Here is an 18406-nt window from a genome sequence, read left to right as displayed (position 1 = left end):
GGTCCTGGAACCTCAGCCCTGGTGGCGAGATTGGTGGCCAGGGAGGCTAGTGTAGTGGGAAGCCTTGGGTTCATGGGGAGATTCTGTCTTAGAAGTTAACGTAGGGCTGGAGAGATGGTTTCAAAGCTATGAATACTGACTGCTCTTCCAGTGGACACAAGTTGGATTCCCAGCACCCACATGACTGCTCAAAACCATCTTTAACTCCAGTGCCAGGGGATCTGACACCCTCTTCTGGCATCCAACTGCACTGCATGCGTGTAGTATACAGATATATATGCAGGTAAAATACTCATACACAGAAAATATAAATAAATAAAATAAGTGAAGCAATGAAAAACAAAAAGAAACCTCTGGCCTCTGTGTACATGGGCAAATGTACCCCTCCTACACACACACACACACACACACAGAGGCATGAGCAAATGCACCCAACACACAAACAGTAAACTCACACCTGGACTTTTTCTCTTTGCAGGTCCATCGGCTGGTTGTAGTGAATGAAGCAGATAGCATTGTGGGTATTATCTCCCTGTCAGACATCCTGCAAGCCCTGATCCTCACACCAGCAGGTAAAAAAAAAAAAAAAAAAAAAAAAAAAAATGCAGATTTTAGGCCAGCATAATATCACATGTGCTTAATCCTGGCACCTGGGGAGCAGAGACAGGTGCATTTCTGTGAGCTCCAGGTCAACCAGGGAACATAATCGAACCCGGCTTGAGAGAGAAAGAAAGGCAGGCAGGCAGGCAGGCAGGCAGATAGGTAGGCAGGCAGATAGGTAGGCAGGCAGATAGGTAGGCAGGCAGGCAGATAGATAGATAGATAGATAGATAGATAGATAGATAGATAGATAGATAGATAGATAGATAGATAGATAGGTAGGTAGGTAGGTAGGTAGGTAGGTAGGTAGGTAGGAAGGAAGGAAGGAAGGAAGGAAGGAAGGAAGGAAGGAAGGAAGGAAGGAAGGAAGGTAGATAGGAAGGTAGATAGGAAGGTAGATAGGAAGATAGATAGATAGATAGATAGATAGATAGATAGATAGATAGATAGATAGATAAGATAGATAGGAAGGTAGATAGGTAGGAAGATAGATAGATAGATAGATAGATAGATAGATAGATAGATAGATAGATAGATAGATAGATAGATAGATAGATAGATAGATAGATTGATTGATTTATTTCTAGGACAGGCACTGAGATGCTGAGGTCTCCCCCTACCACCCACTCTGTGTTTGTGTGTTGCTCTGCAATCCTTTCTTGCTTTCCTTCTCATCTTCAAGTTCCAATGTTCTCCTTGGGTAAGCAAAGCTTCTAGGAAACACACAGAGGAGCAGAGGTGGAGAGCTGGCTATGTGTCTATAGGATGAGGTGGCTTGATGGCTCTGAAAACAGTCACATCCTCCTTTATAGTCTCTTTGTGCCCCTCCCCCGCCTCTCCAGCAGCAGGACGGAAAACCAGCTAGCCTTTTGCCACAGAGTCACAGACCCAAGACAGACATGACAATAGGTGCTGAACTCTAGTAGCTGATCATTAACCTATGTGCACACTGTAGTGGTATTGCTTTTCTTTAGTTCAGTACTCAATCTCCGCTAAGATGAGCTGTTTGAATATAGGCAGCATACACCAGCTGATATGAAGCCCCCAACACACACACAGTAGAGGACTTCCAGGTCTGTGTTCATTCTGAGATGATGCACCTAACCCTCAAGAGACTGGAGGCCCCAGGGAGTTTAGAGATCAGGTGGGGTGGAGGATGAGGGGGGAGGGGTAGGCAGGAGGTATGGGATGTAGAACAATCAGACGGTAGGCAGGGGGAGGAATAAAATATGGAGTATAAAAAAATAAAAGGAAATTCAAAAAGAAAAAAGACTAGCTGTTGTAATTAGCCTGTTTCCTAAAACAACTCACCCTAAGAGTCCCCAGCAACTGCCACAGTCCTGCCTCAGATGCAAAATCCACAGAGCCGACACCATTAAAGAATTAGCTTCACAGGGACGCTGGACAGCAGCAACATCACACAGAAATTATGAGAGATAAGTCCAGCCTCCACTCACACCGTTATCCCCAGCACTCGGGAGGCAGGGGCAGGCAGATCTCTGTGAGTTCAAGACCAGCCTGGTTGATAGAGAAAGTTGTAGGACAGCCCTCTGCTCTAGTACGTTATTAATCTCTTTCCAAGTTAAGTGTAGCCTGACACAGTATGCCCTCAGAAGGTAGAGAGGCCAGGAGCTGGAGAGATGACTCAGAGGTCAAGAGCACTTGCCTGCTCTTCCAGAGGACTCAGGTTTGATTCCTGGCCCCCGTGGGCATTACGCATACATGGTATAGCGATTCATGTAGGCAAAGCACCCATACACATGAAATTGTTTTTAAAAAGGTTCATTCAGGTGAGAGCTGGAGAGGTGCCGTGGGTAGTGCAGTGGCTTTGCCTGCGTCTCCTATGGAAACCCAGCGGCTGCACACGGTTGTCTTTAGATGTGTTGTAATGCTTTGTTTTTTTAAAAAAGTAATAATCTTCTGAGTGTGGCAGCTGGAAGAACCCTGCCTGCTTATTTTTACTTTTTTAGCAGTGGAATCGACACTTAGAATGGGAAGGTGTGATAAGGGAGCCGAGGTGATGGTGGGAGGGGTGGGGCTCTGTGACCACTTAACTCCTCCTACCTCTCTCTGTCTGGAAGCCACTGCCAGGCTGGGTGCAGGGATCCTGGCCTCGGCCTCGAGCACAAGCTCTGAGACTCCCACTTTCCATCTCCCTGGCAGGTGCCAAACAGAAGGAGACAGAGACTGAATGACCGCCGTGAATGTAGACGCCCGCGCAGGAGAACTTGAACAAAGTCTCGGGGTCACGGTTTGCCTCATGAACACTGGCTGCAATAGAAGAGAGTAAAATGGCTAAGAATGTATACCAGGGTTTAGCGATGGGTATTTTTCCAGTGATTTGTAAGTATAGGAAAAGATTTTATGTGCTTGAAGATTCAGGCTTGCGTTCAAAGACTGCCCTCAGACCTGTCTGAAGGATTTTCAATGCTGTATGTCATTAAAGTGCACTGTGTCCTGAAATAGTACTACTTTTCATTTCAAAGAAGTCACTGGGATGGAACAGGTGACAGAAAGTGAGTGAACGGCACGTCCAGATCACGGTGCCTTATGTCCAAACGCAATATGTCACCGCCGCTGCCGCACGCCCCAAAGTGCTGCTGAAGAGACACCCAGCCCAAGTGTGAGCATCTTCAGACCTTTTACCCAGTCTCTTCCTTTTCACTTAATTGGTTGAAAAGTTTTAATTTGAGTACAGGCAACTGAAAATGTGATGTGATGCCTCTAAGCGCTCTGCATCCGTCCTGTTCTGGCTGCCGTGTTAGCGAGGCCGGCTTGGCAACAGCGCTTTATTTATTTTTACTCTCATGCAGGTTTCAACCTACATCCTTTGGTGAGTAGACGTCACCATACCTACGAATAAAACCTTGATTGTTCTCTCAAGTGGAAAATCTCTGGAGATTTTAGTTTGGATCTGGAAAGGCTATGCCTTCCAAACAGCCACTGTAGGGTCTTCTAAACGTTTATGAAAACAGGCTGTGGTCGCAGGGAAGAAGTAACGGAAGACGTCTTTTTTTTTATTGTGTGTTGAAATGTAAACTCATGATGTTTGTGTGACCGCTGACAAGACGCTTGTAACTTTTATTGTGACACATAAAACAGTATTGTCATGCAGTTGAAGGGAAACTCTTTCCCCTCCCACACCCCACAACCCCCACAGCCCCCAGTGTCAGTGCTCTGAAAATGTTGACACTATATATCTGTGTGTGTATATATGAGCAGAGTTTGGGGGTTTGTTTTGGGGTTTTGTTTCGTTTTGTTTTTCAGATTGAAAATTAAAATAAATCCTGTCTACCAGTTTGCTAAAGTTTTTATGTATATGAGTACTGTTGCTCTCTTCAGACACACCAGAAGAGGACATCGGATACCATTACAGATGGTTGTGAGCCACCATGTGGTTGCTGGGACTCGAACTCAGGACCTCTGAAAGAGCGGTCGGTGCTCTTAACTGCTGAGTGGTCTCTCCAGCCCAAAATAAATCTGTTTTAAAAAGAGACCCATCACGTGAGCTGGGGGCAGCAGCACACTCCTGCCAGTGCAGCAGGTAAAGACGGAGACCTTCCCAGTTTCAGGGCTGCCCGCAACCTGCATTCAATCCAAGGCCAGCCCAGGCTGCAGAACAAGGCCCGGTCAACAAGAATCATCATAGAAGCTGGTGGGGGTGGATTTCTTTTTAATCTGTGTATATGCTAAAGTATCAATTTATTTCCTAGTTGGGCAAATAACTGAACACATGCATACCTACCCCACCCTCCTTGGAAACAGCAGTGGCTTAGGTTGATGCTCAAACCTACAGAATACAACCCTGCAGTATGCTTACCTAGTTTACTCATTTGATGTCTGCCTCTGGGCATGGGCATCTGAAAGACAACCCCCCACCCCACCCCCGCTTGCCCCACATCACTTTTCTGATGTAGTTTCACAGGGAAGACAATACTCCACATTTGTCCCTACTTGCCACTGTCACAAATTCACCTGATCCTTTCCAGTAAGAAAGCACCAAGCCCAGCCAACTGTCACCCCCATCTCATCCTGTATGCCAAGACTCTCTCCCCCTACCCCAGGGGAGTCAGTCCACATAGTCATCCAGCCAGAGGCAGAGCCTCTCATGCCCAGTACATCTGCTCTGGAATAGCATGCGAGTGAACATGAGTCCTGGAATAAACACTCAGGAACATGCACACACGTCTAGCTCCTAGGTGGTTTGCTGTGAGTTTTCTGATTCCTCTGACACTGCCAGGCTACACTGCCACCTGTGACGTTAGCATGGTATCTTCTAGGCCCAGCCCTGGGCTCTGCCTGTCAACCGACAGCTGGCCACACAGGACCAGTGGCTACTTCATGAGAGCCGCTCCTCTCCCTCCCTGCTGTCTCTGGTGCTGTGGCCCTCACTCAGGGGCTTTCTGTACTTGACAGTTTTGATTAGCAATCACCCCAAGAGCTGCTCCTAAAATAGTATATGACAAGAGTTTCTAGAGGTACTGCAGCCAGCAGAGCAGGGTAAGGGAGTGATGCCTTCCTGGCCTCAGACCTCCGCCAGCTCCACGAGTCTCACCGGGAGGACACTTTTTCTCGTCTATTGATTGAGACAGGCTTTTGGGTAGCCCGGGTTGACCTCAAACTCATATAGCCCAAGATAACCAAACTCCTGATCCTCCTCTCTTAACACCTAAGTGCTGGGATAAGAGGTGCGTGCCACAGCACCCAGTTCACGTGGTGCTGGGGACTGGACCCAGAGCTTGCTCTGCATATGCCAGGTGAGCAGTCTTCGGCACATGCCAGCCCCTCTTGTGTTGGTTTTTGTTGTTGTTGTTTTTTCAGTGAAGGAGCCAAGCCCAGGCTTCACACATTGGGCAACCCTCCTACCACCAAGCTACACCCCACCTCTGCCTGAAGTAGTCCTTGCATGCCATCTTTATGTACAGCATGTTAATGGTGTAGCTGAGTCCATGCCATCCTGTCCTTTTAAATGACTGTAGTGGGTTGAACTGTCTCCCACAAAGAATCTCTAATATCCTCGTGCCTGGCTTACCTGACAACACTGGCCTGATTTAGAAACTGGGTCTTTGTGGAAGGATCAAGTTAAGATGAGGTCATGTGGGTGGCACTGGTCCAGTGGGACTGAATAAGAGGGAAATCTGGACACCGACACGCAGGGAGAAAGCCACGTGATGATGGCGACAGAGAACAGTGAAGCAGCCAATGTGCCAAGGGAAGTCACAGATCCTTGGCAGTGCCAGAAGCTTGGAAGACAGAATGCACACGCACACACACACACCACCGCCAAGAGCCTGCAGCCTCTAGAGTGAGAATGCTGTGCTGCTGGAAGTCACCCAGCTTGTGCTACAGCTACAGTAACCCACGAAGCTGACACATACATCTCCCCCGCAGCCTATTAGCTGCTTTTCTGCAGCACAAAGTTGACAAACATGCTCACTCTCCCTCCTTCCTTCCTTCCTTCCTTCCTTCCTTCCTTCCTTCCTTCCTTTTTTCCTTCCTTCCTTCCTTCCTTTTCTTCCTTTCTTTGTCCTGTAGCAGTCCTCACTCATGCCCTACCATAACTTTTAAAGAAGGAAGGAAAACATGATCAAATCTGCCATCTATTCTGAACCAGAAAATAAAACTCAAACTTGATCAAGCCGTTAGATGTAACTATAGGAAATGCAGAAAGAACCCAGACAATGAGGGCATACTAGCTAGTCTTATCAACTCGACATAAGCCAGTGTTATCTGAAAGGAAGGGACTGTAAGAAATGCCTTAGTAAGATCTGGCAGTAGGGCATTTTCTTTATTAGTGACTGATGGGGATGGCCCAGCCCATTTTGGGTGGGGCCATCCCTGGGCTGGTAATCCTGGATTCTATAAGAAAGCAGACTGAGCAAGCCATGGGGAACAGCAGTAAGCAGCACTCCTCCATGGCTTCTGCATCAGCTCCTGCCTGCAGGAGTTTGAGTTCCTCACCTCCTTCAAGATGAATAGTGTTGTGGAAGTGTAAGCCAAATAAACCCTTTCTTCCCATCTTGCTTTTTAGTCATGGTGTTTCATCACAGTGACAGTAACTAATTAAGACAGAGAACTGACCACAGGCCAACCACACACACCCCACACTCCTCAAGAAAGTAAAAGAAGTGTGTATGGGGGATGAAATGACATTAGTCACATTCACTATGAGACCCTTCAATGTGATGATTCAGAGCTACTGACTGGATAGCCGACATTAAGGAAATATGTAGGGAATTTATATAATCTGATAGTATGTATGAGTAAGGTTGGGTTCAAAGAGAAAATGTTCATCGGCTAGGGTTGTATACAGATAGCCCCTGAGTGAGAAATTTTTATTTTAATTTTTTTTTTTAGAAAAAAAAAAAACTTCATAATTCAGCAGATGAGGTACCTGCCACCAAACATGACACCTAATTTCCTCCCAGACACACACACACACACACACGGGGGGGGGGGGGGGGTCGGAGGAAAGGGAGGGAGGGAGGAGAGGAGAGGAGAGGAAAGAGAGGAAGGAATCCATCCCACAGGTGTGGTGGCACACACCTTTAATCTCAGCTCTTGGGAGGCAGAGGCAGGTGGATATCTGTGAGTCCAAGGCCAGCCTGACCTACTAGAGTTCCAGGCTAACCAGGGCTACACAGGGAGACTCTGTCTCAAAATGAAAAGCAAGCTGTGGTGATGAGTTAAGAATGGCCCCGTGGGCTTATATATTTGAAATCAGGGAGAAGCACTCTTTGAGAAGGATTAGGAGGTGTGACTTTGTTGGAGTTGGTGTAGCCTTGATGGGGGAACTGTGTCACGGGTTGTTGCATGTAGCTTTTGCTACCCAGCCTTAACTCTAGGAATGGGCCACACTACCAGCCTCTGTCCAGAGTATATTGAATCCACAGATGAAAAACACAGACACACACATTGCTCCATTTCAACTTGAGTTATTGGCTCAACTGCTGGGCATTATTAAACTCCTGCAGCTGGCATGCCCTCCCCAATACGTAGCTCAGCACTCTAAATCTGTCCTCAACTTCAGTTGCTCAGTTACCTTTAGTCCCAGCTCAGCACCCCATCCTCCCACCTGGAGAAGCAGCCTATGTGGCAACTGGCCCCAATTAAAAGCTTTCTTTTGTAAGAGTTGCTATGGTCATGGTATCTCTTCACAGCATTAGAACACATGACTAAGACACAAGCCATACCCTCTTAGAATAAACTGTGCTTACAAACCATGCTTACAGTTATGAGTCTAGATCTGTTCTCGGGCTAGTGATCACCAGGGGAAACAGCCAACACTGCAGAATGCTGAATACTGAGCTGGGCTGTGCTTTGATCCAATAAGTTTTTGCTCACAGTATCCTTCACTTATAACAGGTCAGTTGTGAGTATGCTACAGTTTTTATAAAAGAAGAAGCAAGATGCTTGGGACTGCTTTTTCAGTCCCTCAAGAGGATGCAGGATGTACTAGCATGCACCTCAAGGCCTAGTTGCTGAAGAGGCTGAGGAAGGAGAATTGTTGAGGTCTGCCTGAGCAACATAGGAAGAACTTGTCTCAAAAAAGAGGAAAATATAAACAGGGCCTGGAGATTTAAGAAGGGGGGGGGGCTTGGGGAATGACAGGACACAGGCTTAAGAAGATTGGCCCACCCTTAGCTTAGCACTCTAGGTGCCAAGAATGTTTTACTAAAAATGTAATAGTGTTCTTTATTCTTTAAGAATGTTATACTATATGTTTTGATCATATCTGCCCCTTCATTCCTCCTCCTAACTCTTCCCACATCCTCCCTACTCCCACACTCACATCCTCTTTCTTTTAAGTAACCCAAGTCCAACTTGTGCTGTCCGTATCCTCATGGGGCTGGAGTCAGCCACTGGGGCATGTGGACCTCCAAGGACCACACCCTCTTAGGATACCTTTAAAATGTTTCATAACCCCCCAAAATTTTTTACAAAAAAAGAAAACTTATGAAAATAAACAATTTCCTGTTCTTATAAAACAAACTATATTTAAGATCTTATTTTAAAGGCCTGGCTGAAAGGTAAAAAGCCAGGTAGTAGTGATGCACACCTTTAATCCCAATATTTGGAAGGTAGAGACAGGTGGACCTCTGTGAGTCTGAGGCCAGACCTGGTCTACAGAGCAAGTTCCAAAGCAGTCAGGGCTACACAGGGAAACCCTGTCTTGAGAACAAAAACAAACAAACAAATATAAAAACTAAAAAGAAAAGAAACAGATCTCTTCATACCAACTTCAATATCAAGCAACTGTCATCTTCATCTTCTTCTTCTTCTTCTTCTTCTTCTTCTTCTTCTTCTTCTTCTTCTTCATCATCATCCTCCTCCTCCTCTTCCTCCTCCTCCTCCTCCTCCTCCCCTTCTTTCTTCTCTTTTTATAATGTGCATGTGTGTATCAAGTGTATATGTGCATATGCTAATTCCCATTTGGGTGTGTGGACCCTCAGGCTGAGGCCAGGAATTTTTGTCAGTGACTCCTTGCTTTATTGGTTGAGGCAGGTTCTTGAAATTGAAACCAGAGCTGAGGTCCAAAGCCACCGATGTACACCTCTGATCCAAGTACTTGGCAGAAGGATCAGGCCAAGACCAGCCTCAGCTTTACAGCAAGTTCTAGGCCACTCAAGTCTACATGAGCCTCTGTTTCAAGATAAAATCCAAAAATAGCACCGTGCCTTATTAATAATACTAAGGCCAGCATAGTGGTGTAGGCCTGCAACCTAACACTCAGCAAGCTGAGCCAGAGGACTGAAAGCTCAAGACAGGCTTCAGGTACAACAACAGTGAGACCCTAACTCAACAATAACAAACACGAACTATTGGCAAGGGTAGGTTTTCTCTGCCTTTGTAATTTCAGCTTCTTTTCCCTCCCATCCTCTTTCCTGGAGCATGTCTGTCTTTGTGCTGACTTCTTGTTTGTTTGTTTGTTTGGTTGGTTGGTTGGTTGGTTGGTTGGTTGGTTTTGTTTTGTTTGAGACAGGGTTTCTCTGTGTAGTCCTGACTGTCCTGGAACTTACTCTGTAGACCAGGCTGGCCTCGAACTTAGAAATCTGCCTGCCTCTGCCTCCCAAGTGCTGGAATTAAAGGTGTGCGCCACCATGGCCCAGCCTGTGCTGACTTCTTAAAGAAGTTGCCTAGAGCACTGGAGAGATGGCTTAGCAGTTAAGAGCACTGACTGCTCTTCCAGAAGACCTGAGTTCAAATCCCATCAACCACATGGTGGCCCACAACCATCTGTAATGGCATCTGATGCCCCCTTCTAATATGTCTGAAAAGAATGGCAGTGTACTCATAAAATAAATAAATAAATTGAAGGAGGAGGAGGAGGAGGAGGAGGAGGAGGAGGAGGAGGGAGTGGGTGGAGGAGGAGGTTCCCTTTCAATGCACTCTACCAGCTTTGACTTCCCTTGGTCATTTGTAGCATCACCCAAGTCTAACAATCCTCCATTTCCCTTATGATTTTTTTTCACCCATTAATTATGTAGACAGTTCCTGTTTCCTACAAGCTCCTCATTCTTCTTTAGCTATTGATTTCTAACTTAACTGCATGTGATAGAAGACTGTGGTCAGTGGCAGAAACTCTTGGAAATGTGTTGAGGCTTGCTTTCTAGGCCAGGACAATGTCAGTTTTCATACATTTTTAATATCTACTTTACTATGTACCCTCGCTTGTTGAGTGCAGTCCTCTCTAGGTGGCCATTAGACAAAATTGGTCTTGTGTTTTACTTTCTCGTTAGTATCTTCCCTATACCTATCAATTTTTAAACACCACTCAATCTGGGGCTGGAAAGATGGCTCAGTGGTTAAGAGCACTGACTGTTCTTCTAGAGGACCAAGGTTCAAATCCCATTACCCGAATGGCAGTTCACAACTGTTTGTGACTTCAAGATCTGAAACCCTCACACAGACACACATACAGGCTAAAACACCAATGCACATAAAAATAATAATAAGTAAACAAAAAGACACTATTCAATTAATAGTTCTGACAGCAGGTCTTCTATACAGAATTTCTTACCAATGCTCTCTTGGCTTTGCTCCTGCAAAACTCTCTCTCTCTCAAAACCGAATTTGGATTAAATGAGTCTGTGAGCAGGCTTGCTCCCACCCCTAGGCTTGAAGCTTACACAACCGTGAATAGAAAGGAGGACAGAAAGGGAAAACCCAGAAACGCTAGGTCTGTTCAACTCCCATCAATCAAGCTTCCTGGTGGTGCTTGGAGTTTTCCACTCCCAGAACAAACGCCGTAACCTCTGAGAGGATGTAGCGCAAAAAGGAATCTATTATGCTTCCTAAGGTGAGCAGAGAGCTACAGTGAACTTGGGGACATCCATAGGTGGGACGGTTCGGGACAGAACAAACAGATTCAGGTAACTGGAAACTTGGAAATCAATTCTTTCCATCATTGCTCTGCTGGAGTGTTCTGCACACTACCGAGGGCTCCTGTGCCACCATGTGAAGACTGCTCCTTTTTAGCATCTACAGATACTGTTGAGAAGTAGGCAGACTCAGTTCATCCCTTCCTGGTTTCTACCAGCAGAGCAATTCACACAGCAGCATCATGGGGGCACCAGGAGCAGCACCCTGGGAAATGTGGAGCCTTCTTCAGAGATAATCTAATCACACCAGGAAACATCTGCCTCGCTCACAGAATCATCACAGCCCAGCAGTGTCAAAGGCCAGTCCTCTACCCAGCTCACTCTCCCTAGGACAGGCATGGTATCTGGTTCAAGTTACAGCTAGGGAGAGTTTTCCAGAAACAGCCTTTGTTAAGTAAGAAGATGGACTCTTGTGTGAATGAGAAGTGTCTGTATCCCTCATGGGTGCTCAATAAGGAGAGATATTCTCTAAGTCATGGCTTCCCAGAGTGTGTGGATAGGGTGGAAAGAAATCCTAGGACAAGATGGGGGACAAGGAGAGAGGTCAGGCAAGGACCTGAATCCTTTCTGCCTCCAGGCTGGGTCGACACCTCTGGTTCCAAACCTCACCTCTTCTTAGCTTGGTACAGTTTGACCTTGGAGGGTTCCAAGCTGTGTGTGTGTGTGGCTGATAGTGTTCTCACCAGGAGTCTTCCAGGAGAGACTATATATGTGTGAGCTGTCTTTTAAGTTTATTAAAGCAATGGCAGGAGGAGCTTTTCTCAAAAATAAAACAAAACTAGTGATTGGCATTCAATCTTTTGGAAGCCACGGAGTTCTCAATTATGAGTATGAAAGAAGTTATTAAAAGTGTGTGTGCACTCATAAATTCACAGCACTTGGAGTCTGAAGCAGGAAAATTGTGAGTTTGAGGCTACCCTGGGCTACAGAGCAAGAGCCTGTCTCAAAAGAAAAACTCTAAAATATATTATACAAAAGTACTAATAATATATAACTGCTGTTTATTGGAATTTTGGGAGCTTTTGGTAGTTTTTTTTAACCCATATTTTAACACAAATATGTAAACTAATTTTTCAAAAATAGTTTTTTCAGTAAAGGCCTTGAGAAAGCCCAGCTCTGAGGTCAGCCCTTGCTTAAACAGGCCCCTGATGACCATGAGTCAGCAGCCTCCAGCCTTTGCTCACACTTCACCCTGTTTGAAGCCAAATGACTTCCCTGTAGAGGGGCTTGGGGCATTGCCCTTATGTGACTGATGGCCACAGAATTATGGAGAGCTACGGCTTTGTGCCAGGAGCCTGGTGTCCAGGAGCATGGCAAACTGCCTACCGCCTCTTGTAGGGTCACCGGGGTTTCAAACCTTAGCTCAATCAGAAACCAGGCTGCCTATCACAGCCTACCACTCCACAATTTGGTAACTGTCTTAGATGGCTTACTTACTTCTATTTAGCTGAAAACAAATCAAAAGTAATAAAGACTTTTCCAAGGCAAAGTCTCATGTGTCACAGGCTAGCCTCAAAAATCTCTATGTAGCAGAACATAATCTGAACTTCTGAGGTCCTGGTTTTCCCACATTTGGTTTATAGGGTGCTGGGAATGGAGCCTATGGCTTCATGCAAGCTAGGTAAGTGCTCTATGTAGCAGAAGGTTTAACTATTCTGCCTTGTCTCTCAGTAGGCTGTGCTCCTAGTCACCTGCCCAGGAGCATTTTGAATTCATGAATGAAAGATACACACACACACACACACACACACACACACCAGTTAACTTTTGACATGCCGGATCTCGCTCAAAGACTGGGCACTCCTAAACCTTCCCCTGCGAGCAAAGGCTCTCCTCTGGCACTCCTGAGACTCCTAAACCTTTCCCTGCTACCCCAAGCCCAGTCCAGGAAGTGGCCAGTTACCTGAATTCTTGCATGGCTGTTGGCTTTCTCTCCTGCAGCGCTTATGTCCCATCCTTCTCCCTAGAGTCATGGCAATTCTCCCTTTCTCTCTCTCTCTTTCGAGTTCCTAGCCCTCGAAAATCCAAAGGTCCCACCTCAGTCTACCTGCCCAGCCATTGGCCATTGCTCTTTCTTGATCAATCAAAAAACCAATTGGAGACAAGGACCTTCAGCATTTGGACTTGCAGATTTCCGATTTGAGGGGCCAGATTAATTCAAAGCATTAAAACCAACCCACAACAACTCTACCAAATGGACCCCCAGCACCAGTAATTCATGATATTTTAAAATATATGTGTGCAAGCTCCTTTACATGATCAACCTTAACTGAGACAGCTGTTAGAGGCAGAGGCTGGGGAAGACAGCTGGGAGAGTATCTTCTGGACATGACTGGACACTTCACTCATGAACTTACAACATCTGTGGTTGTCTGCCTCAAGACTGGCACAAGATCAAGACAGTCAACACTCCAGTATAGATAGGGGTGGGCTCCAGAAACCCCACATCAGGTTGCAGAGCTATAGGCAGTTGAAGACTACTAGGGCAAAAGCAACTTTTCTCCTGGGTATGGCATCTGGAACATTGCCCAAATTCTAGTAGATGTCCCTACAACCTTGCCCATGTAAACCGTACCTATTGAATTCTGTGGGGTGTAAAAAGAACACACAAAATTGGGAGGGGACCAGGTAAAATGGGGGTCTGGGAGGAGCTGGAGCAGGAGGTGACAAATGGATATGATCAAAATATATTATATATATGTATGGAATTCTCAAGTATCTTTTAAAGAATGAAAAATTAATGCTGATAGTAAAAAGCATATGTATATACTTCAAACACCTTTAATCTTCTATAAATCACATTCATAAATATCTTGCTAAAAGAGTAAGACACAAATCACAGTAAAGACCTGGGGTCCGGAGCAATGGCTCAGCTGTTAAGAGCACTCATTGCTCTTCTAGAGGACCTGGGTTCAGTTTCTAGCAGCTGCATGGCTGCTCATAGCTATCTGTAACTCCAGCTCCAGGGACTGCAACACCTTCTCCTGGTCTCCCTGGACACAAGGCATGAATGTGGTATACAGACTTGGATACAGGCAAAACATCCGTACATATAAAATAAAATAGTATTATTAACAAATAAAACAATAGTATCCATTGTTTTAGGAAGAAGAAATAAGAGCACACACTTCTCTTGCTGATCACCTAAGTTTAGTTGCCAATACCCATGTTGTGTGGATCACAACCAATGTAACTCAAGTGTAACTCAAGCTTCAAATGCGCCATCACTTTCCTCTGGCCTCTGCAGTCACCTACACTCATGTGTGCATACCCATTCACAGACATGCATCTGACTCTCCTGTCCTTAATTACATTGAAAGGCCTCCTCTCCTCTTTATGCTTATAAAAACAATGCAGCCGGTGGTTGCACACGCCTTTAATCCCAGCACTTGGGAGGCAGAGGCAGGCAGATTTCTGAGTTCGAGGCCAGCCTGGTCTACAAAGTGAGTTCCAGGACAGCCAGGGATACACAGAGAAACCCTGTCTCGAAAAACAAACAAACAAACAAACAAACACCAAAAAACCAATGCAAACCTGTACCAAAATTCACCAAACAATATTAAAATGGAAAATATTTGAACAATGGGTTTTATATAGATAAAACCCTATTATTTGTCTTAAAATTTTCCTCTAGAAACATCCTGTGACAAATATGTTAATTAATAACTTTTCTCTTCTCAATCAACTCCATGTTCCAACCTAGCTGCCTCCCATTCTTCTATTCTTACTTACAACAAAACTCACAGGAACAGCTTCCTATGTGTGATCCACCATTGTCTTCTGTCTTCAGAACCTTACTCCTGCCCGCCTTCTGGTTCCACCTCTCAGTCAGACATGAGTGGCCTCTGTATTAGACCATGGCCCTTATCAATCTCTTCCTTTGGCCTGCCAACCTGGTCCTTCCTTGTCCTAAAAAAATACTGTCTAGTGTTTTCCAGAATACTCTCTGTTTCCTCCTCCAACCTGGCCACTCTTGGTTCTGACATTTCTCCAATTCCAGAGTCCATCATTAGAATTTTTCTCACTGTTATTTCTCCCTTGGTTACCCTGTCCAGTTCTAGGTTGTATCTACCGGTATAATGCTGATAATTCTAAACCATACTTTATTTCCTTTAATTCCTGACTCCTATAACTGACATTGTTCCATTCAAATTTCAAATGGGAGCCTTAGACACCTCCTGATCAAAACAAAACTGATAGTTCCTGCACTGTCACAGCCCCCAGTTTCTGCCCCGTCTGTTCTTCCCTGCGTAGTTTGTTTCACGATTTGATTTTAATTATTGGATATTATTTTCAAAGGATTATTCATAAAGGTAGAAGACTCAGATGGAAATTAAGCAGAGCTTCTAAATAAGCCCTGTGTCAGCAAAATCAAAAGAAAATATGGAAAGTATAGGGAGCTGATTGAAAATGAAAACACAGTAACTCAAGAAATGCCAGTAAAGCGACATCTAAAGCAACATCAGAGGGGTTTATAGCACTAAATACATAACACACACAAACCTAAAGAAAGTTCCCAAACCTGTATCAGTTTTTGCTTTAAGAGAATAAAAAAAGAGAGCAGATGAACCACAAAGTAAATAATAAAAAGAAAAGTGCAGAAACCAAGGATACAGTGTTGCAAGGCAAACCCACCAGACACCACCACAGGGCCAGCCTCAAAGCCAAAAGGAAAGTCTTTATTGATGTCCAGGGCTGTACACAGAACTTACCCAAATCCTGCAGCACCAAGCTTTACAGCTCTTCCTTTCATGCACAAAAAAAAAAAAAAAAAAACAACAACATCTTGGTTGACACACCACAGTTAGCATGAAGTGCAAATTCAGAAGCCAAAAAGAAAGGTTGGTACTTCTAAGGACCGCCCTGGGACCATGGACTCTCTCTCTGCTCCTGTCAAGGCAGATATTGGAGCCTACATGCTGGGTTTTAAGGTTGGAATGGTGCCTCTAACGTGGTGTGGGTTTTTCTAGGTCTGAGGGCCTATTACAGTCCCCGCTAGTTCTATGGGCATAAGTCAAATTGTGGATTTATCTGGGTCAGGTGGTTATATTGTCCCCTCACTAACAATTTAACAGAATTCACTGTTTGCATAGTTCAGTGGTTAGTTGAGCAAGGAGGGTCCTACAGTGAGGGCTAGAAGCAAAAGTATTAAAGGCTCAGCAATGATCAGAAGTAGAGTAGTTAATTTAGAGACTAGGAGAACAAGGATGGATACCAGTGTGGCTAAGAGACTAAAAGGCTTGGGTTTCTTTGAGCAATCTGGTTGAACCGAAAAGATTTGTGCCCTCAACAAGAGGGTACAAATCTTAAGCCAGCGGGAAAGGTCTTACATCAGAGAAAGCCATTAGCCAGCACAAGGAAACTGGTCTGGATTGCAGGACTGTCACCATGTTCCAGACAGCCTTGACCATCTGGGAGTCCAGAGATCTGTCACTGGGTCACTCCACTCCAAACGATGGCTAGATGAGTTCATGGAAGGCCCAGAGTTTTCTGGTTGAGAAACAGTCACTGTACCTGCCCTTTTCCAGAAAACCTTCTTTGGAGTATTTAACACTCCAGGTGGTGTTTTGGAACTTCTCATTCCCATCCCCACCTTAGATCTGTTTCCACAGACAACAGAACTGACAGAAACACACAAAAAGACACAAAGGCAAACAAACAACAAAGACAACCAGAGGTGAGCACCATAAACCATGAGTCCCAGTGATATCTCAGGGAGCCCAGACACTAGAATTAGGGCTGTATCCAGCCTTTCCTAGGAATATCCTTATTTCTTTTTTTGTTTGTTTGGTTGGTTTTTTGTTTGTTTGTTTGTTTTGTTTTGGTTTGGTTTTTGGTTTTTCGAGACAGGGTTTCTCTGTGTATCCCTGGCTGTCCTGGAACTCACTTTGTAGACCAGGCTGGCCTCAAACTCAGAAATCCGCCTGCCTCTGCCTCCCAAGTGCTGGGATTAAAGGCGTGGGCCACCACACCCAGCTATATCCTTATTTCTTAAGGTGTCCTATTTGGAAGGTGCCATAAACAGATGTACCTCTGGAGATGGCAGATTCAGGCACCTTTCTGTGGTTTACCATTTTAGAGTGGAGGCATTGGGAGCCACTGGGGCAGTAGACCAGAGGCAGGAGAAGTTCATGGGGCCCTGGAATATCTCAGAGTATGCATCTGGTAGGAACTGCCTGTTTTCCACACTATCACCCCAGGGGGGATCTGAGAACCACGGTGTCCCAGTATCTTCATCTCTGGGGATCTTGCTGAGGCATCCAGGATATTGCAAAGTAAGCAAGCCCACCAGCAATCACTGCACAGACATTCTTAAAGCAGAGAGGAAAGTCTTTATGTCAGGCTAGTGACTGCATGAGGAACGTTTCCAAATCATGCAATTCAGAGCCTTATAGTTCTTTGTGTGTGTGTGTATAATATTGTATATGTATCATATTATATATATAATATTGTGTATATATGTATATGTATGTGTATGTATGTATATATATATATATATATATATATATATATATATATAGAGAGAGAGAGAGAGAGAGAGAGAGAGAGTGGGATTCCAAGCCCTCATCTGGTGTGTGCTATATACTACGTTTGTATACCAAATGACATCACAGAGGAAGAAAGAGGTACAAACTGGATTCACATCTGAAACTCAGTCAGTAAAATCCCCATGGGGAAACTGAGTTGAGAAAACTACACTGTGGGATCATCTTGATAAACTCTGAAAAACTTCTCAGAAAACCTATTATATCATCTGTATAGAAAATAAAACTTACTTATCTGCACACCAGGAAAAGAAGAAACCCTCCTTAACTAAAACCCTGTAGCTACCATTGTACAAAGTCTTCTGCCAGAGATCTTGAAACTCCAATGAGATCGCCAGCCAAACATACACAGAAGTCAAAGCAGAATGGAAAAGACTTAAAACCATCAACGCCGGGGTCCAAGAGTCAAGAATACTTCAAAAGAGAGAGAGAGACTCCTAAAACACCAAAGTGTCGCACCCACCTCTGCCGGCAAGGAAGACACAACACGGTCGGATTCTTCTCAACAGCCTTTATTGCAGGAATGCCTCAATGCTGCTACAGGGACCCCGGGCACCCAGGGAGGTCTGCTTATATGCACCCCCAGCACAGGGAAAGACTTCGTGTCCTCCTGGGATAGGTTGAACCGCTGTCACCTAATTTGCATGTACCCGCTCCGGAGGGGTTGGCGCCAGACTTGGGCTTACACCTGCGCTGATGTTGTTTATGACAACGGCACACCGGAAACCGGCGCCATCTTAAAGTTGGCTTCCTACACCAAAGGATATAGTTCTGTAGAAAACATTAAAGCAAAAAATGCAAACAAGTGTAGGAAAGGGTGGCTCACTTCTCAGTGCAGAAGCCAAGTTCATCAGTTACACAAACTTTGTCTGGAGGACG

At 45.0% G+C, this 18406-nt stretch overlaps 1 protein-coding gene across 15 annotated transcripts in view; it reads left to right on the top strand.

The window, feature by feature from the left end:
* Prkag2 (protein kinase, AMP-activated, gamma 2 non-catalytic subunit) overlaps positions 1-3916 on the top strand; it is a 243548-nt gene extending 239632 nt beyond the window's left edge. For 11 of the 15 annotated variants that reach the window (XR_880821.3, XR_389738.4, XM_017320595.2 and 8 more), the window contains 2 exons: positions 479-572; positions 2764-3907. Coding sequence is in view for 13 of the 15 variants with exons in the window: in XM_017320595.2 (XP_017176084.1) it covers positions 479-572; positions 2764-2795 (126 nt within the window). In the remaining 2 variants the exon portion in view is untranslated. Of the gene's footprint in view, positions 1-478; positions 573-2763 lie in introns of all 15 variants that reach the window. The other 4 variants (NM_145401.2, NM_001310480.1, NM_001170556.1 and 1 more) reach the window with 1 other exon arrangement.
* Positions 3917-18406: the final 14490 nt, after the last annotated feature.

Source organism: Mus musculus, chromosome 5 (assembly GCF_000001635.26).
Source record: "Mus musculus strain C57BL/6J chromosome 5, GRCm38.p6 C57BL/6J".
Taxonomy (NCBI): domain Eukaryota; kingdom Metazoa; phylum Chordata; class Mammalia; order Rodentia; family Muridae; genus Mus; species Mus musculus.
This window is presented reverse-complemented; position numbering and strand designations above follow the sequence as displayed.